We start from the raw sequence: 27,722 nt of genomic DNA, 5'->3' as shown, positions 1-27,722 counted from the left end.
TCAGCAGTACTGGCACTGCCAGGCAGTGCGGTGTCGCCCCTGCATCCAGCTATTCATGTGTAAGAGTGGTTGCACTGGTGGGATGAAGTGCTCTGTCCCATGCCAAACACCTTGGTCAGCCTAGCCTATGGTCTCAGTGCTTTGGGTGAGGACATACAGTGTGTCCCCAGGTCCAAGGGCATGGAGAGGGCCTGTGGGTTGGAGGGATAGCAAGATGGAGGAACAATGGGATGTAGGGATGGCAGGATGGAGTGCTGAGGGTGCAGTGCTGGGCAGAGCCACATCAAAGGGACTGCAAGGCCCATGATGTCCTGAATTCTTTCTCTGGTTGCTCAGGGGAGATAAATATGGCTTCATCACCTACCGGTATTCAGAGCATGCCGCCTTATCTCTGAAGAATGGCACCTTGCTAAGGAAGAGGAACGAGCCTTCATTCCAGCTCAGCTCTGGTGGCCTTGGGCACTTCTTCTGGACCAGATATGCTGACTTGGGTAAGAAAGCAGGAGCTGCTTTTTCCAAAGCATCTGGATTATCAGCTCAGAGCTGTAACTGCATATTGCAGTGCTGCCTCCTTGTCATGCAAGGATCCCAAATGTCACTAGAGCTTGCAGGAAAGGGTCACCAGCTCTCCTATGGCTCATGTAGCTGCTCTTAGTTCAGTCAGATGGTTTAGGAAACTGAGGGGGAGCAAAGAAAAGCAGCTGCTGTGAGGACCTGCAGTGCATTGGCTGCAGAACAGCATCACAAACCAGGACTGATGTGGCTCAGCTGACCACAGCCCATCCTGTCTCTGTTGTGTTTCTACACAGTGCTGGATGCCGTTCAGCAGAGATGTCCCTTCCCTGTTGTTAGAGAAAGCAGTCAGCAACTTCTCAGCCCAGGAGGTGATCTAGGTGGTTTGCTGCTCCACAGGACAGATTCATTACACTGCATATACACTTCTGAGCCTAAATGAAGCACTGAAATGTGCTGTGGTTGCATTAACTCTTTCTGTGCTGTGTGGGCTTCTGCAAGACTTCCTGCCTCAGTGACCACATTAATCAGTCTGACTAGACCCATCCCTTCATGAGTGGTGGACTGCAGCCTGAGCTGAAGGACAGGAGTGGAACCATAGGGTAGTCCTGACAGAGAGCTGTGATCCAGGCTTCACTCAGCCCTTACTGTTGTGGGTGTTTCACAAACACTACACCCTCATTCTGTACTCTCTGCAGGCAGTGAAATGGTGCTAATATCCCACTTCATGCATGAGAGATTGAGGCTCAGGAAATAAAGCCCTAAGTCTTGATTTATCTCTAGGTGCCCAGTCCAATCTTCTAGCACCTTCCAGTATTTCATCTGCTGAGAGAAGCAGTCCCTCTGACCTTGGTTGTGGGAGCAAATGCAAATGCGTGTGCAAGTTGTTCTTCTAAATAAATCCCAGGGCCTCTCATTTTGGGCACAGATAGGAAGCAGCACCCCATGATAAAGGTGTTAGCAGATGGCTGTGCATCAGTCTGGGGAGGGGCCCCAGAGCTGCCTCACCCAACATAGGAGAACCCCTCTCCTTGCTCCTCACCTGCTGCAAGGCACTAGCAGTCACCCCTTCATTGTGCATCTGTTCCTAAAATTTTGCTCACAGGGTGGAATGGGGAATCCACAGGAAGAGGTGAAATGAAGCTGTGCCACTCATGGCTCATTCAGAGATACACACCCAAAAGGGTTAAGCTGATGATAAATTGGGCAGCCTTATTTCTGGCATTTGCTGACTTTACCAGGCTTTATGGTGGTACTGTTTGTTCAGCTTCTGAAGGAGAGCTGGAGAGCACTACAGGCAGGCACCCCCTCCTCGTGACTGCTGTGGATCCTGTGGGACAGCCCTGTGGAATTCAGCTGCATCCCACAGAGTTTTGTGCACCTGGAAATTGGTGTCCTTGGTGTATGACCTGCTGAGCTGGGCACTGCTACAGCCCCTCTGCCCAACAGCTCCTTTTCAGTGGAGGGAGGAGACAGCACTGTCCCTGTTCCCTTTCGCCATCACTGCCTTGTCCAGGCTGGCTTTGCGATGCTGCAATGCAGCATAGGGGTAGCAGGGCAGCAAACGGGACCCTGCTATGCCTCAGTTTCCCTTTCTGCTCATTCCTTACTCCCTGACCCGGCTACCTTGTGTCCCTGCTATCCCCAGATTGCAGCGCGGAGGAGTCCTCCTCAGCTCCAGTGAAAAGCAAGTACGAGACCATGGATTTCGACAGCTTGCTGCAGGAGGCCCAGCTAAGCCTGCATCGGTAACAGCCTTAACCTTGGAGGAATACCTCAATACCTCAGTCAAGGCACTTCCAATATGTTTACGTTTTCAAAGAAATTATTCAGTCTGCGGGAGCGAGAGCGAGCGAGAGCACAGGCGCGAGAGCGAGAGCGAGCGAGAGACTGCTATCCCTTCGATCGATGTTTACATTGAACAAAGCTGCTTCTGTCTGTGAGTCCCCATGGTGTTGATGTCTCACTGCCACACGTTAGTGTCCCCCCACCCTGCTTCTGACTGGTTGTTTCAGGGTGAGCCTAGGAGCCACCCCTGGGCCCTGCCCCTCCAACACCACCCAGCCCTGCCCATGCTCCTGCTGTGGAGTTGCAGCTGTGTTCACCATAACATTTTTTTTGTCTGTAGTGTGTGATGATGAAATTGTTAATTGTGAATAGAATCAGGATTATAAACTAATTTTTAATAGAAGAAGAGAAAAACAAAAAAAAAAGTATATACTTAAAAAAAACCAGAAGTATTTATGGCTCAGATGTACTGTAATTCAGATTTATTGTACCGCTTCCTTGATTTTTAACTATGCACTGTAATGAGGCACTTGCCACTCAGCAAATGGGGGGGTCAGAGCAGAGTCACGGAGCTGGCATCCACCCCTCGGCCATGGAGGCACCCCCTTTCCCACTGGCAACCCAGGGTGCTTGACAGTCTGTGTGGGTCGCCCACTTTGCTCTCAAAGCCATTCGTCGTGCTCACATGGCCCCAGCCCCTCCAGCCCACCTGGGTCATGGCTCTCAAATGTTAAGCTCAGTCCTGGTGCACAGTGGAGCCAATGGGCAGTGGGGAACACCAGTGCTGTGCCATTCGTGCCGTGGGGCTCTGCAGGATTAAATGATAGGGGCCACCGAAGGATACACCACCCAGGGGTCAGCCAGGCAGCGCTGTTCCAGCCTTTGAAGACAGGAGAGAAGGGCCAGGGGGCTGGAGCCTGTCAGACTTGATCCAGTGAGTCTTAGTGGCATAGTCTGGGGGACTGGCACCTCCAGGTCCTAGAAAGGGAGTTGGCTTTTCTCTGGCTCCCTGGGTGGCTGGGAGACCAGACGGGTGGAGTGTATTGCTTCTTGTTTGCTTCTGCTCCCTGCAAAGCAAGCAGCACAAGAAGACCCATCCGTGATCCCCCCCTGGCAGCCAGCCCAAAGTCCAGAGTGGCAGAGCCACACCAAACACCCACCCTACTGACACCCTGCCCATGCCCTGTCCGGTACCTGATAAGCCATACAATTCCCCAGCACCCAGCTGGCACCTGAGATCCATCCCTCATGCCCGTCAGTGCCCTATGGCATGCTTACCCACTCTGCCTCTGGATGGAAGCCCTCAGGGCTGCCAAGCAGTGCTGGATTTAAGGCACGCTCAAGCAGCACCACCACCACAAAAGTTGCTTGCAAACTTGCCCTCCATCTCCAGGTGAGATGAGAGTAGGGGAGAGCCCAGCACCAGCTGGAGGAAATCCCACCATGAGCTGGCCAGAGGCTCCATCCTCCTGAAGGAACAGGAATCTCACTGCTTCTCAAGCCATTGCCATCATCTCCTTTTGTTTTTCTGACTCAGAGACCACTAGGGATTCAGCCATCCTCTGTAGATAGAATATTATAGCCTTAACTCTGCCAATAGCTAGATTAGAGTCTCGTGGGGTCTCCCCTTGACATGACGTAGAGGTTTTATTCTCATTTTCCTGGTGTGGGTACTATTTCGTCTCGCAGGGAGTATGACCAAAGCCTCCAAAGTTGCATGAGATGTGGTGCCAAGAGCCTGTGCCCTGCCGAGGCGGCCCTGGCTGTGGGGCCATGCATGCAGCTGGTCTCTGGTGGGAGCAGGAGTGCCAGCAGCGCCGATACCAGCACAGCTCCGTGGCTGTTTCTCCCTGCTGTCGGGGAAACTGAGGCTCTGACACCCAGCTTGGCAGCGTGAGGTCCGCAGACCACTGCAGTGACAGTTACTGTCAGGGAACAGTCCTTGTGCCATTTCTGTCTCAGCAGCGAGTTTGGGCATAACTCCTGCCACAACCTCCCCCCACTTCCCATCCCACCTTCACACACACGAGCAGCTCTGGCTGAGACGGAGCATCTGCTATTGGCAATTGCCTCATTGTAGCTTTGCCTTTTTCTGTCCTAGTATTTCCTCACAACGATGATGTTTACATGTGATTGCTATAGAGCTTATGTAGAATGTATATAGCGACACATTTAGGGTGGGTAGTACTGTCCTGTGCTGTGCTGATGTTTTTCAGAAAACGATCAATCCAAAAAAAAACAACCAAACAAAAAGCTAAGTCAGTGGAATTCTTCCATCTCCTGCTCAGCCAGGGGCACCAAGCCCCTGCAGCCGGGTCCTGCTGGGGATGCATCAAGTGTGCCAGAGCGGAAGGGTTTGTACAGAGCTGGGGGAGCCCTCTCCGGGGGGCATCACTCAGTCACTTCCCAAGCATTGCTTATGGTGTACCCAGATACAAAATTTCACATTATTTTCTTGCAGCTGGGTGTCCTGGGTCAGCCCACAGCCCCTGCCCATGCCCAGCTTCTGGATATGGAGATCAGTGCTCAGGAAAGGGAGGGCTCACCCTGCACAGAGCCCATCAGTACTGCACCTGTAGGGTAGGAAGAGATGCAATAAGTGGTCTTCGTGGTGCCTGAAGCCCCTAAGTGAGATTGGGTTGGGTTTTTTGGCTTTGGGGATTTTCCCCTTTCTTTTTTTTTTCAGTTAGGTTGGGATGATTTGTTTTCCTCCCTTCCCTCCAAAAAATTCTGCAGGATTTATGCACTATGAACAGATGTGTGCAAGGAGCAGCAGTAGCCTGCCAGCCCATCACTGCAGCCTGGAAGGCAGAGGGCACATGTTGTCAGCCCCAGGGGCTGTGTGCTGCCAGCCCCGAGGGCTTCCGCTCGCTTTTAGAAGTGGGTGAGAGAGAAGTGTGTTCAGCTCAAGAAGTGCAATTCTGTGGGGTTTAGAATCCCTCACACAGGCTTTGTGATGCAAAGTAAGTTTCCACTTCATTTTCTTTTTGGTTAATGTAACTGTGTCTTGAGCTCACCATGCTCAAGTCGGCAAAGAGGCAGGAAGGGAGGCTCGGGCACAAGAGGCAGGTGAAAGCTCTCTCCCTAAGCAGCCTGGGACTGGCTTTGATGCTAAGTGGGAAACAGGGCAGGAGGAGCAAAACAATGCCCAAGAGCTGAGCAGAGAAGCCAGAGGCACCAGCACTTTGCAGGACTGGCTGGGGAGCATCCCCCTCAAGGATTAGCTTTACATCCCACTCAGCTTGGGGTATCATGGCAGGTGCTCTGGTGTGGATGCAGCTCAGAGCTGAGCACCCCAAAAAGGGAACCCTTGCACCCCAGCACCACGAGAGCCCCAGGAAGCTGCACCCCGTAAGAGCACTACTTCCAAGGAGAAGCTGGGAGCAAAAGGGTAGATTACAGTAGGCATTTAAGTAAATAAGGAGGAGATTTATTTTTTTAAAGCTATATAACCATAGAATGTCTCCCAGTATTTTCCTGTGGGTACTGTGGGGAACTGCTGAATGTGAAGAGTTTCTTGATAAAATGCCCTTTGGCTTTTTTTGCACAGATTCGCCCCAGAAAAGCTCATTGTTCAGGGTGGGGTATTGAGTTTGTGGCTGGAGTCCAGCAGGTCGCTGGGGCTCTCTGGGAAGGAGTAAATGTTTCTGAGTGTCTGGGCTGAATGCAGAGGACAATCCCGGGATTTATGTTCAAAGCTGCCCCAAAGAAAAAGTTTATCCCAACTCCTACTCAGCGCAGCTGGTTGGACTGCTCATCTTCGGCAAAGCGGCAGCTTAGTCACCACGTTAGTCTTGAGTGTCTGAGTTTAGCACTGGTCCATACAAAGGAGTGGTGCAATTGCAGACCAGCACTTTTCCCTCCCTTTCCCCCCCTTTTTTCTTTTTCTTTCCTTTCTTTTTCTGTTGCCTTTTTTTTTTCCTTTCCTTTTTGGAGGTATGTTAAATACTGAGATAAATCATTTGTAGCTGAGCCCTGTCTCCCTTTCCATTCTAAGCATCGTAGTCCCATCCCCAACAACCTCAAGCAATAGAGCCAAATGCAGCCTTTGGGTTTCATTCCTCTTCCCTTGCCCACCCTGAGGTCGGGGGCAGTGGGGGCAGCAGTGCCCACAGCCACAGCTGTGGTACAGCACCAAGCCAAGAGCCACGCTGCGGTAAATACTGAGTTGGGGAGGGAATGTGTTTTTGCATGTAAGAAAGAGAAAGACTAAATTGATGCATTTCTTGAGAAAGGTGTAAGAATTTCACCTAAAAAGGGGCACATCTGCTTTGATATTTATATTAAAAAAAAAAAGCTAAATTCTGTCTTTTTCTTCTGTTTTTTTAAGTAAAAGGACACTGCTAATAATTATTAGGGGCCAATTCTGCCTCGCAGCTTCAAGCCGAATGAGTTCTACTTAACTCTGCAAATTTTCTACCTGCAGAGTAAGTAGAAGTAGCAGAATTGACCTCTCTGTGATTAAGAATCAAGTTTTTAATCTGTTGGTTTGGTTTGGGTTTGGTTTATTTTTTTAATTGGTAGTGGTTTTTTATATTTGACTTAATTTCCCTGCCCCCCCCCCCCCGCCCAGTTCCGTTCCGTTGTGTCCTTATTTATGTAATATACTTTAACCTTAAAAGACAGGCATGGATTCTTATGCCTTTCCTTTATTATCATTATTATTATGGTTGTTATTATTTTTAAAAGAGAGATTTATTTCTAGTGTGATTTAACTGTCTACCTTCTAAAACCAGAGAACGTTTTCTTGTATTTTTACATTGTCAGATTCTATAGTTTCATAGATAATTTAACCAAATCGCTCAATGTATGACCTGTATCTATCCCGTGGGTATAAAAGTTCTATTTTAAATTGTGTAAATACTTCAGAACTGGCTTCTTTTTCCAGACTCCCCTGCCGTGGAGTTACTTGTTTACATCAAAAAGACTGTAGAATCTCTACGCTCATGTACTGTAAATAGTGATCTGCCTATAACTAAACGACAACATATATACTATAAAGTGGAAAGAGAAAAAGGAACAAGACTGTTCTGCTAATGCTTTTAGTTTATCAGCACAAACCTGCTGTGGGAAGAGGTGTTTTCCTTTGTGGAAGGTGCTCTCCTGCATCTGCCTGGACAGCAGTGGGCTAGGGATGGGGTGGCAGAGCCCCCCAGCTTGCTCATACCAGTGCTGCCCCACTGCCAGGGGTGTGGCTTGCGTGGGGGACACATCCCTGCATATTTCTGTTTAAAATGTACTTTCTTCCAGTTTAACACATGCAGGAAAAGTCTGGGCTCTGTACTCTAGAGTCTGGGAGCTGTGCTGATGCCACACAAGACTCACTCCAGAGCAGGAGGGTGAAAAACAAAGTGGGACACACACCTCAAATTTGCTTCAGTGTCAGTAGAAGAGCAAAGGGCTGAATTGCCAGAAAGGTGTGGGAAAGGCTGGAAGACTCCAGGTGGTGATGCAGCAACTGTGCGGCTCAAGAAGGCACTTGGATAGTCTGTGCTGCTCGGGACCAGAGCAGCCCCCTGGAGCCAGCCTACTCACCCCAGGACACAACCAAGCTGGCCCAAGCGCAGTTTCCCAGCACAGCGTGTCCTGGTCATCAGACGCTGTGGAAGGGTCTGGGTGAAAAGTCCAGGGAGTTGGCAGCAACGCGGGGCAGCTGCCCTGCAGCACCCAGCAGGGCCCAGTGCCAGCTGTCACCCCTGCAAGGGCTCAGCGGGTCAGAGGCATTGCACTGAAGTTATGTGGGACACAGCACAGTGGTGCTGCCCGGTGGGAGGATCTCAGTGCCCGAAAAGAGGAGGTCTGCAAAGTGCTGAGGTGTCCCAGCTCTTTTCTTCCTGCCAGTTTGGGCAGCTCCCCTAGACCCACCCCTCTTCTCTGCAGCACAGCTGGCAGAAGCCCAGCCACAGCCCTTCTACTGCAGTGCCCTGAGTGAAGAACTGAGAGGAAGTCCGTTTCTGAGCTGCTTTCCAAAAATATGGGCTTCAAGGCCACCACACAGGAATATTTTTCTAAGATACATCAGGGCACAGTGACACCTCCAGTGCCAGGACAGATTAAAACATGAAATTGCAAGGAGCAAATGTGGGGATGCAGCTGGAGCAGCTGCTGTTTGGGTGTCCAGGATGGGTACAAGTGGGACAAGAAACATGGAAGCAGGGTCCCTGGCTGGTAGGGCTCCAGGATGGAGTGGGAGCATGCAAAACAAGGTCCTACAGGGAGGGACAGACCTGCAGCTAAAGATTGTCCTCCCGGCCTGGCCTGTGCTGCGTTCCCAGGCAACTTCCTGGACTAATACTGCTTACCAAGTGTCATTCTGCAGCCCTAAAGACTGGAGGGAGCTGTTTATGCCTCGTGACATCACTTCAGCAGCTCCGTTAGTCCCAGCCACTACCTGCAGCCATTTGGAGAAACTCCACAATGCAGCAGCTTTCATTTTGGTGTAACTGTGACAAAAAAAGCTTTTTCACACACAGGCACTACATGTGTAGTAGCTTACATGGCTACTGTCTAGCTGCTAGAGGGAAGGGAGGCTGCAGCATCTCCTACTCTAGGCTCTCTCGCCTTGTGGGAGGGCAAAATAAGTCAGGACAACTGTCCACACTGCAGCAGTGCACACAAGCACATCATGCTCTAGCCTCTCTATAGTCCCCAAACCACTGAAGGCTGACTGCCCAGGCAGAGTGTGCTAGAGAGTGGCACAGAAAGGAGTTAGACTGCCCTGGAGCCTGTCATCTCTTGTCTGTCACCTCTGTCTGCTTGCACTGGTTTTGGATCACTCAAAGTCTTCATTGCAGCAGGTCTGCCAAATAGCAGTGTCTGCCTGGAGAGAGGCAGGGAAAGGATTTGGCTCACCGCTGCTAAGTGGGCAAACTGCTGGGTGAAAGCCCTGTCTTTCACTGCCACCCCCATCTCCATTCATCACTGCCAGCTGCTGAGAGTCAGCTCAGTCAGTAGAAAAGGCAACTCATGCAGTCCCCTTGGCATGTGGGGGTCCTTCCTGACGCACTCAGGCAATGAAGGCAAGGAGGCTGCTCCAATCATCCTCACTCCTGGTGTTCAGCTTCAAATTTCCTTACAGGAAACTGAAGTCCAGGTTTGTTCTACTGGATTTTTGGCATCAGTCAAACCCAACCAACACCAATTAAAAAATAAACAGAAAAATAAACACAACTGACAACTATTGCTCTCTCTACAGTGCTTCTGCTAGAAGCTCTGTCCCAGCTACTGAATTTACTCTCCCTTCAGTGCTGTCAATGTGGAGAACCCCCACATCAGCGTGGGAAGAGACCAAAGGGAAGAGTTAACCTGTTTGGCTGTGGCTGTGCACGAGTTGCCAGGCAGGCTGCCCAAAAGTGGCCCAGGAGATACTGGCGGATATTTAGAGTGGCTGTTACCTGCAGTTTCCAGCAGCTACTGGCTACCTGAAGGAAATTAAGGAAATTAATTATTCTTCAATGAAAGGATTAAGAGCCCTAATTAATGAAGGGTAGAGGAAGGCAATTTTCAGGCAGCATGCGCAGCCGGAAGGGTGCAGCTGGCTGCAACAGCATGCAGTGGTGGAGCAGCAGCTTGTCGCAGCCTGTGTCTGCAAGCCAGGCACAGTGAGTAACTCAAGAGCAAGCCACAGGCTCCCATGGGGAGCAAGCTCTTCTGCAGCTCCAAGCAGATTAAACAGAGAGTTTCTCCCGTGCAGCACCAGATTTGGAGGTTTCAATGCACACAGCAGGACAGCAGTCAGATGGTGCTGCCTTCACTAAAGGTAAATCCAAGTCGGCTGTGCGAGAAGAGGTGGAGGAGGGCAATGGAAAGCATCAGTTTCATGTGATTTGAGGGAAAAGAAGAGCCAGGTGAGCACTGCATGCAGTGTTAGTCATGTTGAAGACAACTGTGGAAAAGGGATTAGCAGTAGTGAAGTGAGAAGCCACAAACCCCATGGAAGGGTGAAAAATAACAGTAAAAGACATGGTGATGAGGGATGAGAGCAAGAAACATCATTTGGGAGGTACAACCAGCATCAGAAGCATCAGCATTCGGTAGGCCAGTCATAAGAAAGCATTAGGAAGCAAGCCAAAAATGAGCTTGTGCTCTGATATGGAGGGAATCATTGTATCTACCTTTAGCACAGGTATGTGTCAGAGAGGATTAAGAGGCTAATTTGTATATTGTATTTAAGGTCTCAAGATTTGTACAATGAATTCTTGTAAACTAGCAAAAATAACTACTGCTTCTCTGGGCATTTAGCCAAGTACAGAGTCCTTGCCTGGACAGCAGTGCAGGAGTCTGGCTCCATTCAAGTAATATATATTTAACAAGTCCTCAGGACCCCAGGAGCAACCAGAGCAGACCAGTAACACCAGCCTATGCAAACACCCTGGGCAGCAAGATCTCTTCCACAGAGGGCTCACGAGGGTCATTTTTGGCTGGGACACTTAACTGACAGTGCGCTTTGTGCCAACAGCTTCTTAGGATAGCAGGATAGAGAAAGGACTAGCTTTTAATGCAGAAAAATTAATTGCCTCCATCCTTCTCTCTCTACTGCTCTGGAAATGAAGGAACATTTTATTCCCTCCTGGTTTTAGGACAAACTGAAGTCTAAGATTTGGCAGCTCCAAGGAGGCAAGGAGGAAGCAACCCTGAGCAAAGCCCTTTCAGAGCTCTTGGAGGAGGGCTGGGCCATGGTACCCACCCGGCTGAAGGGCAGCAAAAAGGGACTAAAGGGAAACTTGCTGTAGTCTTCCTGCTTTCTTCTCTGCACTCAAATATCGAGGGCGGTGCTGCAGCTGGGAAAAGGACCGGGGAACACAAGGGCAGGCTTTAAGGATGGAGGATCGCTAGATGTTATCCCAAGAAATACAGCAGGTTGACTGGGATAACGAAAAGTTACACAGGGCACAGAAGGAAACCAGCGGCTCCGTTTCCTAGATCCAGCCCTCCCGTTTAAGCCGAGGTGCTCCGCTTGCAGCGGCCAAACTCCTGGCACCAGAGCTGCTTGCAAGAGACTCTCCCTGCGATGGGCAAGGCTTCGGCCAGCATGATGGCTGAGAGGCAAGCAGCTGGGGAAGGGAGAAAGGGGAACCTCCCCCTCTCCTGCAAGGGGGAGGAATCAGCAGGGCGCCGCCCGCAGAGTGAGGCAGGCTCCCATCGCTTCCCGCTTCTCACATCGGGGCGCTCAGCCCTGTGCCTCAGCCCGGGCACCAACGCCGAGCCGGCTGCTGTGGCCGGGCTGGAGGAGGATGTGACCCGTCCCATCTGCCTGAGCGTTTACAACAGTCCCGTGTCCCTGAGCCGTGGTCATAGCTTCTGCAAGGAGCGTGCCCAGGAGGCACGGGGCTGCCAGCAGAACCGCCAGGACCCTTTCAGGTGTCCGCTGTGCTGTGTCCAAGCAGGTCCCGATGTGGAGCTGCAGCCCAACGTCCAGCTCCGCAGCACAGCGCAGAAGCTGTTCAATGCTGCCACTCATCAGCAGAAGGAAAACCACGGAGTGCAACGTGAAGGTAAGAGGGAAAGTTCAGGCCAGGCGGACAAGGTGATCCTGTGTGATTTCTGCCTTCAGGAGCCCCAGCCAGCTGTGGAGACCTGCCTGAGCTGTAAGGCCTCCCTGTGCCAAGACCACCTGAGCAAGCACAACACAAAGAACCCCTTGAAAGACCGTGTCCTGATGGAGCCCTGTGATGCTCGAGGTTTGAATGAGAGGAGATGTCCCCAGCATGGCAAAGTGCTGGAGTGCTACTGCAAGACAGATCTGCGTGCTGCGCTGTATCATGGGCTCCCACGAGGACCACACTATCACTTCTCTGGAGGAAGCTTTTGGCCAAGCGCAGGTAAGAAGCTGCTGGAGTAGTGGCCCGGACATGGATTACACTGGCAAAGCCATGAGGGCATGCCACACAGAGAGCTGCCTGCAGCACAGGGTTAAGTAATTTCCTGAGTTTTAGATCTGCAGACACAGGGCAAGGCTATATCTCCATCCTGAGATACTGGGCACTTGGAGCTGTTGGGATCTGGTTTCCTCCAGGTGAATGATTCATAATTCTCTTTTTGCTTCAGATTCCGTCAGGGCTTGCCCCTTGAGATATAAACCAAGATGTTAAAAACATTTTCTTCCCATCCTAACAAACCACATTGGTGGGACTAAGTGTGTGTGTGGCTATACTTTTAGACCTTGGTGCCCCTTCCAGGCAGAAGATCAGCCTGACCTGCAGTTATGCAAAGAAAATTAATGATGGGATAACAGAAAGGAAGCTGTCAGCACTGAAAGCAGCTTTAATACGTGACTACTGCACGTAAACAGTTTTCAGTTTCAAAATGTCTTTCCTCTGCTCATAATCATAGTATTTGTTCAGACATTAAATCTTCCAGCAAACTTTTATGTATTGATTTGCCCTGAGAGCACGCAGTGAACAAACTTTTTGCTACCTTTTGGATTTCCATAACACCGCTGAATTATGCACATGTGTCAGTCCTTTCTGACATCTCCCTCTGGTTATTTTCAGAGGGTGTTTTTCCTAAGACTCTGGAAACAGTAAAAGCAAGTGAAGACGCACTGAATCAAAGCATAGCAAAGCTGCTGAAACAGGAAAAGGAAATAAAGGTTTGTTTCAAGGTTCTGTATCTCTTCAGGGATGCTTGGAGGCTAGTAGCTGACAACATAAGGTTTTCTTCTGCCATTCCCCAGACTAAGGGCTCTGTAGCCTTCTTAATTCCTGGGTGGGTTCCTCAGATATTTTCCAGGTTACTTCTTTGAGGGAGGCTGATGAACAACTTTCTTTCCAATCCAGGAAGTATTTTCTTGGTTTTCAAAGGACCTCTGAGCTTGAAAGTTGCTGATAAATTGATGCCTCCTGATTGGTAGGGATTGTTGGCTTTCTTTTCCTCCTACAGTGCCTTGAGTTGGAAGGGACCCTAAAGATCATTTAGTTCCAAACCCCCTGCTGTGGGCGATTGCTGAAAGTCTCATCCGGCCTATTCTTGAACACTTGCAGGGATGAGGCATCCACAAGTTATCTGGGAAACTCATTCTAGTGTTTCATCACCCTCATAATGAAGAATTTCTTCCTAATGTCTAATCTATTTAGTTTAAAACTATTGTCTTTTGTCTTATCACCACATGCATGTTGTTTTCTTCTAACCTTACTCAGTTTGCAGTCTCCAAAATACTTACAAAAAAGATACAGACCATGTTAGAGTGATTTATTCTCCTTTACAACAAGAAATCCCTTTAGGTTAGCCTGTGGTTCTAATAAGGTTAGAAGATTGCCTCAGAGTGTCCATTTTTTGCTTCCAGCATACAAATACCTGTCTAAAAGCTCTGAAAGAGCAGAAAATGTAATGCAGGTCTCCAAATTCTCATTCACTCTGCTTAGGCAGAATTGGCACTTGCCTTCCTCCACCAGTAAAAGTGATAGAAGACCTGGCACTAAGTAAAGAGAGTGTTCCCTTCTAGTCTGAAGACAACACCATACCTGTTGGCAGTGTCCTCTGACAGCGCAGCTGCTTTCAAACAGTAAAGAAAGCTTGGTGGAGGCAGTAAGCACACAAACTGTTTTTTCTCACCCACCCTTAAAGGGACTGGGGCAATGTAGCTGTCAACAGGTATTAGTGCAGAATAAGGAAACAGCTTGCCTTCAGCAAGCGTGGGGCAAGAAGCACTACTTTCAAATATTATTCTGGCCAGGTGCTGGGGAAGTCCACTTATGTCACTTGGCCTTTCTGCTATCAGTGGAATATCTTGGGTTTTTGTCCTGTGGAGTCGCACCAAGTTAGTAGCTACTTCTCTCAGCCCAGAAAAGAACAGACTCTTTCTGAGTGAGAGTGAATGTGGAAAATGTAAAATTCAGTCCCCAACAGACATGCCAGGAAGTTTTGAGAGTTCTAAAGAGTAACTTCCTTAGATCCTAAGGAAGTAAGTGATCCTGAGTACTATCAGGTGGGCGTCCCCATTTGTGTTACAGGGAGACAAGGCCTGGCTCCACCAGTCTATCTCCTGTCAGCCTCGCTGATACTCCTTAACCTTTCAAGCCTCCTCGGACAGCCCTGCCACGAGGCTGAGCAGATCTCCACCTTGTCCACAGCGATTTTCAGAACTGCCACTTGTTGCCAGGGCAAAGTTTTGGCACTCCTTGCAGCCTACGACCTGCACAGCTGCGTGTTCCCGAGTGAGCTCCATGTGCCCCAGCGCTCCTCTCGCCCATAGCCTAGCCTGCCTGCCTGCCACACTGACGCCCCAACCCCCGACGTCGCCGCCACTGCCCCTTCGCTCGGCTCGTTCCGGTCAAGAGCCGAAGGGCTGTCGGCTCCGGCCCCGCCCCCTTCACCTCCGCCCCCGCCACCTCCGCGGCCGACCCGCCCGCAGCTGTGGGTCCTTTAGAGCAGGAGCCGTCGTCTCTGCCTTCAAAAAGCGCCCGAAGCAGCGTCTTATCGGTCCTTTTCGTCGCGATTCCCTTCCTCGGTGTGGTTTTGCCAGCACTGGGGCTGGTCTCCGCGGCCGGACCAGCGCCCAAGGCGGAGGGCGTCCTTTCAGTTTCGTTTCTCGCAGCCCGGCTCTGGCGCCATGTCTACAGTCATGGCAGAAGGTAGTGGAGAGCCTGGAAGGAGTGCCAGCCTGGAGAATGAGCTCAGCTGTCCCATCTGCATGTGTCTCTATAAGAGCCCAGTAATTCTGAGCTGCGGGCACAGCTTCTGCAAGCAGTGCATCCAGAAGGTACTCAATACTCAGCAGCAGTCTGGGGCTCCTTATTCCTGCCCTATGTGCAAGATCCAGCTGGGGCCCATCTTGGAGCTGCAAAAGAATTATCAGCTGTGCAGCATTGTGGAGACATTTCTGGCTACCAATTCCAAAGGACAACAGGAGGATGGCTCTAAAGAGGTGAAGAAGGCAACGATTCCCTGTGACTTCTGCCTGGACGAGTCCCAGACAGCGGTGAAAACCTGCCTGATGTGTGATGTGTCTTTGTGCCAGGCCCATTTGAACAAACACAATGCCAAGGCTTCCCAGCAGGACCACATACTGGTGGAGGTGGGCACAGGCAGTATGGCAGATGAGAGGAGGTGCCAGGAGCACGGCAAGCTGCTGGAGTGCTACTGCCAGGACGACGGACTGTACATCTGCGTGCTGTGCTCCATTGCGGGAAAACACAAGGGCCACAACATCATCACCGTGAAGGAGGCACACGGACAGCAGCTGGTAAGGGGCTCTGCTCAAACCACAGCTCCTGACCCGAAAGAAGCAGGGGAAGCCACGGGAGGGGCAGTAAGGCTTTCACTGGGGAAAGGGGGGTGGTGGGGTGAGGGCAGGCAGCAGCTTGAGGTATTTCGTGTCCACCCCGGGGGAGCCTGGTGCGTCGTGCTGAGAAGTGTTTTCATTTCCTCCCTCGTGTTGTGAAAGCAGCCTGGCAGACTAGGCAGAGGGAGAAGAGCGGAGAAAGGGATTTAGGGCTGGCCAGGACAAGGGTGTGTTGACGTGACTGTGTCTGAGAGGCAGGCGCAGGTTCCATGCCTGTCCTGCGCAGCTCCAGGCAACTGCAAACTGCCGCTGGCATTCCTGGCTGGGATGAAGTATTCCTGCACGGATTAGGAAGCCTCTTTCTCCGCAGTGCCTCAGGGCTCCACCCTGCTGAACTTTGGGTTGGAAACAGGTTTTCCAACTCGAGGCCCTTCCCTCTGTCTCCCTCGTACTTCTGCCCTTAGGCCAGCAGCCCAGTGGCCTTTTGCTGCTCCTGAAATGCCTCAGGTCCGCTGAGAGGGAGGGGGTGAAGTGCATTTGCTATGCTTACTAACTGCCTTGCATTTTAAATTCCTGGGCTCCATGTGCAGGCCAGGCAAAACGCCCTGCAGAAACCCGCAGGTGTCCCAGCACTCTGGCAGGAAGCACCTGGCTTGCTCCTGTTATTAATAAGCCAGTTTGCTATTAATGAGCCATCCACGCCAACGTGCAAAAAAGAGGTCCAAGTTTTAATTTGTGAGATAATAGGCAAACAGCGCTGGATGTGAGGGGAGCTGTGCCCACCAACCTGCATGACAACAAGTGGTTACACTTGACCTTTTATATAACTTAAGTGATACGTAAGCAATGAGTTCTATGAATTATGCATTACAATTGTTGGAACTATGCAAAACAGCTCTTGGAAGAGGCAGGGCATTTATGTGCCTGCGTGGTGTAACTCACAGGGTCTTCCTGCCCCCCTTTTCAGTGGTTGACGGAATGATGGCAGATGCCTTCCTCTCCTGTCCCCTGAGTAAGCCCCAGGTAGTGCTCATGCTCCCTTGGTTGCTTACACTCTTGGCGACTAGCAACAGAAACCGATTGGATGTGGCACATCCCGCCATCTGCTCCCCCTGTACATTTACCTATCTCAACACGAATCGTAGCCTTCTTTCTCGCACTCCGGACCTCAGGACAAGTCCCAGCCTCCTTGGGAATTAGCAGGAAGCGTCCTTTGGAGTTACACCTATCACAAAATTACCTTATCCCCCAAGTTACATAAACTCAGGGCTGCCAAATGGAAATGGGTGGTGTAGGACCTCTCTGGAGCTGGTAAAGGAGCAACACTGCCCTGTCTATAGGGAAGTCATCTCTATGGATAAGCTGAGTTCACAGGTGCACACTCATATTGATTTGGCTGCTTTTTGATTTTGTTTGTTTTGGGTTTTTTAAACTCCCCAGGACAGCCAGGAAAATCAGGAGAGCAGCTCTTCAGGAGGAATTAGAAAAGCATTTTGGTGCAAGGGACCTCAGTAAACTTGATTATTTGTCTTTTAAGAATTTTAAAAAATAAAGCTCTCCAGCTGTAAGAAATATCTCATGGAAAACCTAAGCTTTCTGACATTTTAAATAAATAAATGGGAATGTGGCAGCTGCATCTGCTGTGGCCATTCATGGGTGCTCAAGGTGTGAAAGCATTGAGCAGCCAGAACCATTCAGGAAGTGTCTAATCTCCAAAGAATGAGGCTCAGAGGTGACCTCATTGCTGTCTGCAACTACCTGAAGGGAGGTTGCAGCCAGGTGGGGTCGGTCTCTTCTCCCAGGCAACTAGAAATAAAACAAGGGGACAGGGTCTCAAGTTGTGCCGGGGGGGATCTAGGCTGGATGTTAGAAGGAAGTTGTTGCCAGAGAATGATTGGCATTGGAATGGGCTACCCAGGGAGGTGGTGGAGTTGCTGTCCCTGGAGGTGTTCAAGCAAAGCGTGGATGAGGCACTTAGTGCCATGGTCTAGTTCATTGGCTAGGGCTGGGTGCTAGGTTGGAGTGGATGACCTTGGATGTCTCTTCCAACCTGGTTGACTATATGATTCTCTGAATTGTGTTATTGTGCAGTACAGCAATACTCAATGATCATGGTGTTAAAGTAAACAGCTGTGTGAGGAAGTACTGCTGTTTTGCTGATCTTCAGAAAAGAGAGTTGCTTATTACTTCATTCTTGGAGCCCACAGATACTGACAGAGGTGAAAACAAAGAATTTGGATCACGTTAGGCAAATGTGAAGATTCTGGCAGGAACAAAGCTTTAATGGATAAAGTGAGATTTATTCATTTAAAATGAAAATCACTGCTTCAAAAGGAAGGCTGTTTATTAACCTACCTCGTACATAGTCACATGTATGTAAATGTTGAATGTTACCTTCAAAGCTTTCAAGATCACACCAGTTTTTGTTATGCCCTATATCTATGAGGTGGAACAGTTTACTGTAGGACTTAGTGGTGAAACCATGCGTGTAGAGCTTGCTCGCACCATTTCACCAGCTCCACAAACTGCTAGTCTGACTTTTTAAAGCTACCTGTGCTGCTTCCTTGCTGTAAAATTCAAGGCTATCTCTCATTCTGCTAGGATGAACTCTCGAACAAGGTGACATGGCTACAGGAATGCGAAAAAAAATTAGCTACTGCACTAGAAGGACTTCAGAAAAGCGAGCAGCAGGTCAAGGTTGGTACCCAGAGCATCACTAATTCAGAGAATCTTTCACAATGGCAACTATACTCTTAGAAGTAGAGGAATAGGGAGAAAGATACATCCCAAAGTAGGGAAAACACTGGTGTAAGAAACTGCCAGAAGCCACACTTTCTCCGAGCCTCCCTAGCATAGCTCCACAGGAGCCACCTATTGTTGCACAGGCAAGGATACAGGACTGCCAGACTGGAGACTGTACATATCATTATGTGTTTTGAAACTTTTCTATCCATTAAAGAAAATTTTAAAATCTGAGTCTACAAGAGGGATTTTCATTGTGAACAGACATAGTTCTTATGTTGCCAGATGATTTTGTTAGTCTATCAGGACTAATTTTTATAACCTTCTGTTTGATCAGATATTGTAAGCAAATGCTTCTTGTCTGCTTCCTTCTAAAGCCAGTGAGAAGGCTAGAGTCCTAATCAATAAAAAGAGATACTAAGGTGAAGTGTTGAGTTCCTGAGCCACTCTGTCCCTGTCAAACCTGTTCCTTTAGACCAATACAGAATTGGTGACTTCCCAGCTGGCAAAGCTGTTTGACGAGATGAAGAGACAGATTTCTGAGAAAATGGTGAAAATTGTGTGTGACATTAAATCCAGTGAGGAAAAACAACTGGCAACAATTTCTGAAGTGAAGGAGAAAATGAAAAAAAGGAGAAATGAGGCTGTGCAGCATCTTCAGTCTTTGCAGCAGATGAGAGAGCAACAAGATGTTTTCCGCTTCTTTAAAGTAAGCAGCAGTAGTCTGTTTTTCTTTGCCAATATGGCTATTTCTGGTCCAGCTGCCCTTCCTGAGAATCACACTAACAATTTTTTCTCTTCTTTTTTCCTTCTTCCAAACCTGTTTGTAGGAATTTAAACTGGTGAAGGACAGGTATGTTGCAATTTTGTGCTTTGAAAAAATATGGTAGTGCTAACTGAGATCAAAATCCTCTGCTTGTGCACCTCTGTCCCAACACTCTTTCAGTTTCCTTGGCAGCTATGTGCTTGCTGGATTCCAGTTAAAATTGCTGGCAATTTTAACCAGAAAGGCTTCATCTCTGATAAGACTTTACCTGGTTCAGTTTACAGCGACACCCTCTTAGATGCATGTTGTTGACACTCTTGCAGCTAAGTGCCAATGAACAGCCTTGGGCTGCGGAGTTAACTGGCTTATTTCCCACTATTTTTTGCTTCTGCTTGTGAACAAGCTTAGTAGCTAAACAGACTTCTTATCCTTTCTCTTGCGTGTGGTATGTTTAATTTATAACTTACCACTTCCTAATGGGACACCTGGGTGTCAGCTGCAAAGCCACACCAACATTAAGTTATGCATCCACAAGAGATTTTGCTGCAGCACTAAACTGCCCAGCTGCATGAAGGGATACCTCAGTGTGTAGCTGGATTTTAAGATGTCATCTCTGTAACTCATACAAATTAAAGCTGAGTTTGAACTTGGATTGTAAGGATACCTTTGACTCTCTGTGTATCTAGGGGCTGTGCTGGCAACAGCACAGTCCATTACTCACACTTGTGTCACAAGTCAAAACCAAGCCTGTGGGATCAAAGTAATTTTCCAGGAGCTTGGACACTATTTAATACATTTGGCACTTTCTGTAACAACAGTGCTTGTGCTAGAACAGTAAGAGCTTGCCTGCAGTGGGTCAAACGACTGTTTACTGAAAGGTATTAGCAAAATGCTTCCCCTCTCGTTTTCAGCATTTTATAGTTCCCATCCAGGTTTGATAAGCAGAAGACTTTGCCAAATAACAATACATAACAATTGCAACTCACTTAAACTTATCAGAGAGCTGTCCACCTTATACTTCATGTTGCCAAAGCACTCCTCTCTTTGTAGAGTGCTTCCTAACAAAGGACTTTGTTAGCTTTCTAATGCTGAATGGCTTTCCCTGGTGAAATGACTGCCTGTGCATTAGGACCAGTGGCCAGGATTTCAGTGTCAGCACGATAAGCGCGGCAGTGGTGCAGATGGATCAGGCCAGGATCGACAGCTACCGACATGTAGCACAGGACTTCTTGAGTCGCCTGGATGTACTCATGCAACAACTGCAACGTGAGTGATGTGCCCTGAGCCACTGGCTGTGCACCACTGATATGAGCAGAACACAGCAAGCTGTGGCATTCAGCGAGACAGGCTGATGGCTGAGGGGCTGATGAGAATTCAGATGGGATCTTGGGGTGTTGGAGAGGGTGAAGAGGGCAGAAGGAGTTTTTCCAAGGATAACAAAGGAGCAATCTGCTCCTAACCATCATAAGGCCAGCTTCTCTAATGTGGTTTTCTGCTTCCACCTACCTCCCAAGTCTCTGGCAGCTCAATCAATCATAATTTCAAGAAACATTCTCTGCTTGCTCACTCACATCTTCACCTAGTTTATCCCTCTGATCTCACAATCCAGTGGCAAACCCAAATGCATTGCCATCTTTGTAAAACATTCTTCTCTATTTTTATCAGGGGAACTTGACAACCAAATTCATCAGAACAGGTAAGTCCTTTTCTTTGTGAGTAAAGTGTTCCCTGCAGAGTTCTCCAGTGGTTGGTCACTTAGGGACTGTGTGTCCTGCAGTTCTCTGCTTTGGTCTCCAGAAAAGCCAAGCAGCTGTCCTTTATCTTAAAAGAGGGGGGTTAGATTTATTCCTGTCTCTTATTTCATTATGAACATGGTGTGATTGGTGTTTTATAAAGCACTTAACATTCAACACTGTTTCTTTACAGCAAGGCGGCTTCAAATCCCAGTAAGCCTTCAATACGTAAGTGTGCAAAACCAGTATTTGTTCATCAGGACAGAGGCTGTGACTCTTTTATGGAGAAAATACCTCACCTAAAATTGTGAACAGCATTTTGTTGCATGCATCTCCTTGGCAGAAATGAGACCAGCAGGAGTGCACCCTCAGAGCACAGTTCTCAAAATCTGCATTGGCAGAACTCTCTGGGAACTTGCTAGAGAACTCATTTACCTTCAGGTCAAAGGGGAGATTGGGTTTGCTCAGTGTTCAAAGTCTGAGCCTGCACTGAGGAAAGACTGTGGAGAGGTATCCACCAGCTGAGCTAGAGCCAGGAAGAAAGGATTCCCAGAGAAATCTAAACGCTGAAGTAGATAACTAAATCTGTAAGCAGTTTCTCTTCAGATAGCAGTAGTCCAATGCTCAAATACATTTCTGCTGGGTATAGGGGTGCACTTTTTCTACAAACATTTTCAAAGAAAACTTCTGTAGAAGTTAAGATATTTTTAAATACTTTTTTAGTTGTTGCAACTAAAGCTTGGTTTGCCAGCAGATTTTCCTTAGTTCATATATTCAGAATAAAATCATTATTCACCACATTTTAGCTTTTGGAGAAGAAAAATACTCTCTTCTGACAAGCATTTCTTAGGGAGACAGGCTGGTGGTAAAATTTGAATTTGGAAGGAATCTGTTTGAGAAGAGCATTTCATTGGGGGTTGAGGACAGGGTAGTCTTGCCCTAAATGCAAATATTTTTGTTCTACCAGACATAAATCCAAGACAATCAGCAAGTGGTTTTTACTTTGCAAGCAGTGCGGGGCCACAGATTTGTCCAAGTGCATTTAGTACAGGTAAGTGATTAAACTGAGTTTTAATTACCTAGTGCAGCTTAACATACAGTTGCTTCATTTACTATAATGCCAGCCTCGAATCTAGAGGTATATTTTTATATCAGTCTGCATGGCCATTTATTTGTCTTGTGAACTTCATCTTCTACAGATACATTAATATTTGTTTTCTGTATGGGACCAAGCAGTTACTTTAAACAGGGGAGGGAGATTTTTTTTTTTTCAGAGGCAGTGCAAAGCTGTACTGGAAACAACTTGTCAAATATGCATTAGCATAGCAAGAAAACATTACAGAAAGTGAATTTTTTGCATTTTGTATATTCCTACAGGACTAGGCCAACAGAGTGGATCCTTTGGCACAGGTCTATTCTCATCTCAATGGAGATAGAAGTAAGGAGAGATGAAAAAAGGAGCATGGAAAGAAAAAGTTAAATATTGTCCGTAATGTCTTCTAATAATGGTACTGTGCCTTGACAGCCTCTCCTGTATACCTGCTATTAAAAGTAAATCTGCAAATGCTACAGAATTGGAAAAGAATGCTAGGAGTTAACATGAACATAAAGTCTCCAACTGCAGCTGGCTTCCAAACCATGAAGTATATATTGATGATATGTGTGTACTATTAACTGTAGTGACTATAGTGTAATTATGTGGCTGTGTAATGAAATAAATGGCTACAGTTAGGGATAAGGCTGGCTGATTTTTGTAGCATCACCAGGAATTAAGAACATTGGGGGCAGCTACAGTAGAAAGCTCTTTAACACCATGCTGCAGATTTTGGCTTATCACATTTAACACTAGTGAGCTTTGCAGTAGAGAATTAAATATCTTTGTATGAGACCAGCTTACTCAGTGTTGAAGGCCCATTTTGGCCTACAGAGCACTAAAAGAGCCCTGGAAAATAACCATGGTCAGCAGTGGATGTGGTGCTTTACAGGCCCATTTCCATGTGTTACAGGTGTTCTATTCTGATCAGGTATGTGCTGAGCCTTACAGCTGTAGTCATTATTCCACATACCAACTCCACAAAGGGATTTCATGGGCACTGACAGGGAACTGGGCTAACTCTTTCTTCTGTTAAATAGTTTGTGCCTAGCTGTGGTTCAGATCCAGCATGAACGTTTGCAATCTGGCTGTTCCTTCTTCAAATCATTAAAATACTCTGCTGTGTGCCAGTGTTGCCAACAGAAACATTTTTAAGAAATAAAGGCTAGAGTTCTGGGTGCTCCTGTGTAAATTAGGCTTTATGAATACAGCTCTCTTGTGATAGTTGACCTCCTTGCAGGCATTAAAAAAATAAACTCTGCAGGGTTTGTGTCTGTTTGTGCTCTAAGGAATTGTTCTACAGCCCTCACTAGGCTGTTGTAGCTTTGCCTTTGCAGCACCTGATCACAGGTTACCTGCTTCCTTTAGTTGGGGCAATTAACAAGGCAGGAATAAAATATGTCGTTAATTTTATTTCTGGAAAGCCTCACCCACAACTATATACAAATTGGTTAAGTTTGGGTTTGAATTTGGTGGGGTAAATCTTCCTAAGAATGCTTATAGGCAATTCATTTATTTAGGAGAATCACAAAACTGGAAAAGTTCAGCCACCAAATGGCTTTGCCTCACAGATAGGCAGTCTGGAGCCCTAGGTTGATTCTACTCACTGCAGCACAGTAGAAATTTCAGAATAGTCCCTGGCTCCTTTCTGGCAGTGTTGGAACTGCTTGGCCATTGAGAGGCTTCTAGATCTTCCTAGGGTGCTGGGAAAGAGGCAGATGATCTTTACCTGATCCTGGTACCTCTTGGCACAGAGGTTTGCAGAGGTGCAGGCAGCATCTCTTGCAGATGTGCAGAGTGTATGATGTCGGTGGCACTTCTTGCCATGTTGTGAGGCACTTAAATGCCTTCTCCTGAGAAACCTGAGGTGCTTAAGCTTCCAGGTAGTTCAAGCATAAAACATCAGGGCTAAGCTGGTCTGAAGCAGGAGGCAGAGGCAGCAAGGCATAAGCAGCACAACTGCTTGCAATTTAGCTCAATTTATACTCCTTGCCCGAGTGTCATGGCTCTTTTGGCCACAGAGATTCACCAGTCAAAATGGCATTTGCAAAACTGACCGTGTTAGGTGAAACTAGGGCTTGCTCACCCTTATTTGGGCAAGGCACCTAAATGCCTGTGGGTACCTGTTTATCTCTTTGGGAGGGGACATAATGGCCCAAGCCTTTGTTTTCCTTCTGCCCTTGCTTCCTCCATCAGCAGAAGTGTGGGGCAAGCCAGGACATCTATTAGCTTTCCAGGACACTGGTATCACACTAAGACTGAAATACTTGGCATAAATGAACCCCAGGAACAGCGAGGCTTATTGACTGAAACAAAGACAATAATTGCTTGGAGGAAACTTGCCTAGCAGCTAATGTGGAGGGCAAAATGTGTGTAGCTTTTCACTGTTAGGCTTATTGGATTTGAATTTGGGGCCGACATAAGCACTTATCAAAATGGAGGTGACTCTATTGGAGGGCAAAACTAATGTGAGTCAGGAGATAAGGACTTTATAATTGCTGCTATATGGCAAAAGAAAAGGGTTTCATTTCAAGGAGATTGGAAAAAAAAAACCAACCATTTTTAATGCTGCTGCAGGCTCACAAAGCTTTTGGATGAAAGTTAATGCCTAGGAAGGTAGATTTTCTGAGTTAGATACTAAGCTGATGGTACAGTCTATTTTCCCTGTACGTTTGCCTGCTATACTATTGGCAAAGACAGGCTCTGCTGAATTTGAGACTTGTGTTTTTAATATCCCTGTGCTATCCATGAGGAAGCCGTGAGAGAGGTGAAAGACTAGATGAAAGCAATGTAAAAAAAAATCAACTGGAGTTCAGTTATTTAACTAAGCCTTCTAACCTGTACCATCACTCTGGAAATTGTAGCATCTAATTATTTTTTGACTCTATGAGAAAATATCGGACCATGGCACACAGAGAGAGTGTAGCAATTAGAACACTTTTGTCTAGAGTATAACTGTGAGATGAACAATCCTGAGATATGGTTAAAGCTTATTTTTCTTTGGTATCTTTATGGCTTAAGTATTTTAATAACCTCAGGACTCTGACTCATACTATCTTTAATTATTTATTATGCTCTCTTCCCTCCACCAACTTCATTTTTACGTGGCATTTGTCTCATCCTTGAGGGAAACCTTCAGAGGGGAGTAAAGTGAAATAGCTGATTTAAGGCTCTTTTATTACTTTTGCCAAGTGTTGCATGATGTGGCTGAATCTATAACCACATATATAAATAAAATGGATTTCAAAAGCTAAGGTAGGTTTCTCTCTGGTATTCAGACTGATGACTGTTCTAACTCAGGCATGCCGTATCTAGACCCTTACGTGTCTGACGCTAGGGATCTTAAACTCCAGTGGTATTTCTTTGACTTTGCACACTGGACACTTCAGGAAGGTCCCTGATGACTCCTCACAAAGTCTTAAGTTTGAGAAGTTTAGAACAGCTTAACATCTTGACTTCATGCTTGCCTGGGTGACCAGACAAGCTGCTCACATGGGGAGGTAGGTTTGTAGGGGCTCCAATGTGCATATAGATCTCACATTTTCAGCAGAAAGCAAAGCAGTCCTACCGTTTCCAAACTTCATGCAACATTTTGAAATGCAGGTCTGAATCTTGGTGGACAAGTTGTGCAAGGAAGGAAACACAAGTAGAGAAAACACAGGTTTAGCTGCTTTTACCACAGCTCACATGTCCTACCACAAAGCCCTACAGCTGGTGGGACTGGGGCAGCAGGCAGGGAGGACAGTACTGAAAGCAGGTGGCTCCTTACACAAGGCTGGGAGCCAGGTGGCATAAACCACCCAAGAGCTGGGGGAAATCAGAGTGTTCTTACCTGCTGAGTGATAAAGGAGAGCTGGAAGCCTAGACAGGACTAAGAAGAACAAGGGAGAGCTGCAGCAGAATAGTTTTATTGATAGGGCAGAGAGGGATGATAAGACCATCCCATGCAGCCTGTAGAGTTCTTTGCTGGGGGAACTAGGGCACAGCAGGACTGTCTTGAGAGCTGCACACGAGAGGTAAGGTAGGGAGGGATTCCTTGGCTGTGGTATGTAGAGCTGCCTAGGAATATGTGCCCAGTGGAACAGAATTGAGTGCTTTTCAAGATTATTTTGTCATCTGAGAACCTGATTTCTGGAGATTTTATAATATAAAGATGATGGGACAATGTGGAGAACCAGAGGAAGCAAGTTTGACAGGCATATTGAGTGGGATGGGCAGATAGCATTTGTGTCAGCAAGTCCTAGCTCACCGTTCCTTGGCAGGAGACCCTAGAGTGTGAGGTACATTTCTCCAAGACCAAAGGTTCTCTTAGCACAGAAATACAATCACCATAAAATTTAATATACCTCAAGAAGAGGAAATCACTTGAAAGATAAAGGAATTATAAATCTTAAATATTTACTTGGATTTTCCCCCTGCTTTTTAGAAAATCAGTGTACAGTAAAAAAATTCCCAACCCTAATGATAGCAGTGACTCAGAAAAAAATAATGCTTGGGATATTTTTTTCATATCACATTCTCTATTTGTGCTCTAAGAACATATATTTCCTGTTTCTTCCATGAAGACATGCTGCCATTTGATGATCCAAATCGTTCCTCTAGAACAGCAGTGAAAATACTCAAATGCACATTGCTTGGTTTTGTTGTTTCTTACTAAGCTTCTGCAGAGTCCTTACACAAAAGGCTCCTCTAAATGCTTTTGTCATAGATGTTACTCCTCACAAGGATCTGCTCTAGTAGTCTCAGAGTCACCATATACTTTAGACTCAAAACTTCTGTGGAAATCTCTCTCCTGGATTTGCTGGGATAGACTCCTAGGGCAGCCATGGTCTGCAGGCTGTTAGCAGCTTGGAGTCAGCCAGGGCAGCTGATCTGAGTCAGCTACAGGTGTATTCCAGACCATAAAAGTCATGCTCGTTATAAAGGGGGAAGTTTGCTAAGAGTGGAATGTCTTGTTTTTTTTTCTGCCTGGGGCTTCTTCCTGTTCCTGGAAGAGCTCGGTTACCATTCTGCCCCTGAGGACTGCTTTCCTGTTCATTGTGGCTGCCATGCACACATGGGGCTCTGTACAGCTTTCTGTCCTTTATATGGTATTAGTTTAACTGTTTCATTAAATCTGTTTTTGTTTCAGCTCCTAGGTCTCCTATCCTTACCCAGTCTTCCTCCTCTACTGAGGGGTCATTGGGTGACAGTGCAACTGCTGTAGTTTAGCTCCAGATACAGGCTGAATGCAGAAAAAAAGTCCCTAGGAGGCTTGGGAAGTGAGAGCTGCTGGTGCTTTTTTGACAGTGTGTAGCTAGGGAAGAAGGAGGGATCTCTCTGATTTCCTTTGCAACTTGCCTGTTCTTACTGTGACAGCTAGTTAAACACTTCTGGAGAGAGTAAATGTTTACTATGAGATATACTCTGTATTCCTGCAGCAAGATTTATAGCATTTGCCTAACGCCAGAAGACATGAGCGTGGATTTTGCAGGCTTGAGGTTGGTCTCGCTTTCTCTGCACATGTATCGATGGGATTTTTTAGGCAGCTCAGTGTTCCACCTGAAATGTAAATATTAGGCAATGTTCAGTTTCAGAGAAGGTCTCCTATGCTGTGCAAAGGGTGAAGAAAAAGCAGATGAGGCCAGCTAGGGCCTCTACAACCTTGAACCTCCAGTCCAGATGTTAACTTTTAAAAAACCCCAACCACCAAACAAACACAAATCCACCAAAGCCCCCAAACTGGTCACCCCCCTTGTATTTTTCAATGCTAACATTATCCAAGATCTTCTGTCCTTCCAGCGGGAAGTACTTCCCAGACACGGGAGCAAGCACCACAGAAGGATTTCAGCCTGAACGCTCTCAATTACCCAAGCACAGGGTTTC

At 47.4% G+C, this 27,722-nt stretch overlaps 2 protein-coding genes across 5 annotated transcripts in view; both read left to right on the top strand.

Moving 5' to 3' along the window:
* The window catches only part of PPARGC1B (PPARG coactivator 1 beta), a 51,543-nt gene extending 44,219 nt beyond the window's left edge, over positions 1-7,324 (top strand). For all 3 annotated transcript variants that reach the window (XM_064161798.1, XM_064161797.1, XM_064161799.1), the window contains 2 exons: positions 337-491; positions 2,162-7,324. In XM_064161798.1, coding sequence (XP_064017868.1) covers positions 337-491; positions 2,162-2,265 — 259 coding nt within the window. In that variant the 3' untranslated portion in view covers positions 2,266-7,324. The remainder of the gene's footprint in view (positions 1-336; positions 492-2,161) is intronic.
* Positions 7,325-14,674: 7,350 nt separating this feature from the next.
* Positions 14,675-22,502, top strand: LOC135185228 (E3 ubiquitin/ISG15 ligase TRIM25-like). 2 transcript variants are annotated; one of them, XM_064161796.1, is made up of 10 exons: positions 14,675-15,166; positions 15,260-15,484; positions 18,125-18,220; positions 18,741-18,974; positions 19,096-19,118; positions 20,161-20,297; positions 20,697-20,727; positions 20,958-20,992; positions 21,732-21,815; positions 22,142-22,502. In XM_064161796.1, exons 1-10 carry the CDS (start codon positions 14,852-14,854, stop codon positions 22,198-22,200), a joined length of 1,239 nt encoding a protein of 412 aa, XP_064017866.1. In that variant the 5' UTR covers positions 14,675-14,851; the 3' UTR covers positions 22,201-22,502. The 2 variants fall into 2 exon arrangements, with proteins under 2 accessions (XP_064017866.1, XP_064017865.1); XM_064161795.1 differs by having other exon boundaries at positions 14,676-15,484.
* Positions 22,503-27,722: the final 5,220 nt, after the last annotated feature.

The sequence above is a fragment of the Pogoniulus pusillus genome, chromosome 22 (assembly GCF_015220805.1).
Source record: "Pogoniulus pusillus isolate bPogPus1 chromosome 22, bPogPus1.pri, whole genome shotgun sequence".
NCBI classification, from domain to species: Eukaryota; Metazoa; Chordata; class Aves; order Piciformes; family Lybiidae; genus Pogoniulus; species Pogoniulus pusillus.
This window is presented reverse-complemented; position numbering and strand designations above follow the sequence as displayed.